General features: G+C 34.7%; 1 protein-coding gene across 19 annotated transcripts in view; it reads left to right on the top strand.

Moving 5' to 3' along the window:
• Positions 1-2,182, top strand: part of Hnrnpc (heterogeneous nuclear ribonucleoprotein C (C1/C2)) — a 29,377-nt gene that overhangs the window by 17,193 nt on the left and 10,002 nt on the right. For all 19 annotated transcript variants that reach the window (XM_029468910.1, XM_021181228.2, XM_029468905.1 and 16 more), the window contains one exon: positions 1,085-1,361. In XM_029468910.1, coding sequence (XP_029324770.1) covers positions 1,121-1,361 — 241 coding nt within the window. In that variant the 5' untranslated portion in view covers positions 1,085-1,120. The remainder of the gene's footprint in view (positions 1-1,084; positions 1,362-2,182) is intronic.

Raw genomic sequence — 2,182 nt, 5'->3', positions numbered from 1 at the left:
TTTTTGAGACTGGGTTTCTCTGTATAGCCCTGGCTGTCCTGAAACTCACTTTGTAGACCAGGCTGGCCTCGAACTCAGAAATCCACCTGCCTCTGCCACTGCAGGGATTAAAGGTGTGTGCCACCATGCCGGGCTTGAGCATACCTTTATTTTAGGGGTGGAGGTAGTGCTTTTAAGACATGAGCACTACTTAGAGCACTACCTACACTAGAGTGTAGCCTGAAATCTTTTGAAAACGCTACTGAATTAGTCCCTGACAATTTTAATAGCAATGGGCTACATCTGTGTTCTTTGAAACATACAGAAAAACATCCACTGAGAATTAGTTTGTCATTAGGAAAGATATTAGACCCAAATTAAAGATTCTTTAGTTCTTTTCAAAAGGATAGGGGTCTATAAATTACTATTATGAAAGGACATCAGTGGGTATTCTGTCAAACCAACTCCATTTTCATCTTAAGAGTTTTTGGTTTTACATAGTCTTTAGAGTGAGAACTCTGGTTCAAACATAAAATTCCAGGATCCTAAGTATTCAGAATTCCAGTATTCAGGCCAGCTTGGCTAGACTGGAGCTCTCTTGAAGAAACCAAAACTTAAGAAAGTTGTACTTTCTTAGTGTTCTATGTCGTGCTGGCTGGTTTATCATCATCACCATCCAATTTTAATATTCTAGATGTAAAAATTGGTTTTAGAATATTTGTACTCTATGGATAGATGGCTTTATACTTTGTAGCATATGCTAAGTCCAAGTGAATATCTTGACTAGTTGGAAATATTTGCGTTTGTATATTGAGTATAGTTGAAAGATGAAGAATATTTCAGGGTAGAATTTGGGGTTGGTCTATTTTGAGAAAACATTAGACTTTATTTAATATTTTAAAATTAACTATAGTATTCTAACAACCAGGAAGACCAAAAAGGCTGAAAAGGTAGTTAAAAGTTTTAAGGAATTAGAATTCGGAATTAAAAAAAAATAAAGAAACTCTTGAGTAGTCACAGTGGTTCAAATAAAATAACTTATACCATTAATAACTTATAACCATTAATAACTTCTGTTAATCTGAATGCTTCTCTTTCATTCCAGTTTTCAGCTTTGTGAGAAACCTCATCATCAAAGGAGATGGCTAGCAATGTTACCAACAAGACGGATCCTCGATCCATGAATTCCCGTGTATTCATTGGGAATCTCAACACTCTGGTGGTCAAGAAGTCTGATGTGGAGGCCATCTTTTCAAAGTATGGCAAAATTGTGGGCTGCTCTGTGCATAAAGGCTTTGCCTTTGTCCAGTATGTTAATGAAAGAAATGCCCGAGCTGCTGTAGCTGGCGAGGATGGCAGAATGATTGCTGGCCAGGTTTTAGGTGAGTATTTTTGTTTGTTTGTTTTTTTAAGTTAAAGATCCTAAATATTGGGTTTTATTTATGGCATTTTGTGCATATATATCAAAAGTTTGAAATACTCAGTCCTCACACACTAGTAAGTAGTTATTTCTTAGTTCTTAATTCTATATTTATTTGTACACAATAAAATGGTGAAATTTATGCCTCTTTGTTGAAGAAATTTTTAGGTTTTCCTCTTTGTATTGGCTTTTTTCCTTTTAATTTAGCATGTTCCTTTTTATCCTTTTAGCAAGTTTTTGTAGTTCTGGCAGATGTAGTATAGTACTACTTTCTAGAAATGAGGAAGTGAGAAATTTTTTTTTAAATCTTTTATTTAGAATGGCATAATGTCTGTGGGTAAGGCACTTGATGTCAAGCCTAAAACCTGAGTTCAATATTTGGACCCCACAATGTTGAAGAGAAGAAATAACAACTATAGGTTTTACTGTGGCCTCCATGTGCATATTTTGGCTGGTGTACAAATCATTTTGTTTCACAAATTCTGTACAGTGTCTTGGTATTATCCACCCCAAATGTATGTAGTTGTATATATTTTCCTTTACTTGCTTTATAAAAATGTGTTCCTTGGGCATATTAGAGTTATTTTGCCACAGATCTCAGTTGTAGCCCTTTTATGTGTTTCAGTCAATGCTTTATAGGATAAAAATTTTCAAGCAACACATACACAGAATCACTAACACTGTTAAATGCTTTGCTTCTATTAGTTTCCCACAAGTTCACTTAATCCCGAAACATTATGTGTATGGGTTAAGACAGGTTTTCTTAAAAAAAAAAAAAAAAAA

Source organism: Mus caroli, chromosome 14, assembly GCF_900094665.2.
Source record: "Mus caroli chromosome 14, CAROLI_EIJ_v1.1, whole genome shotgun sequence".
Taxonomy (NCBI): Eukaryota; Metazoa; Chordata; class Mammalia; order Rodentia; family Muridae; genus Mus; species Mus caroli.
Note: the sequence above shows the minus strand (reverse complement) of the source record. Positions and strands in the feature narration are given on the sequence as shown.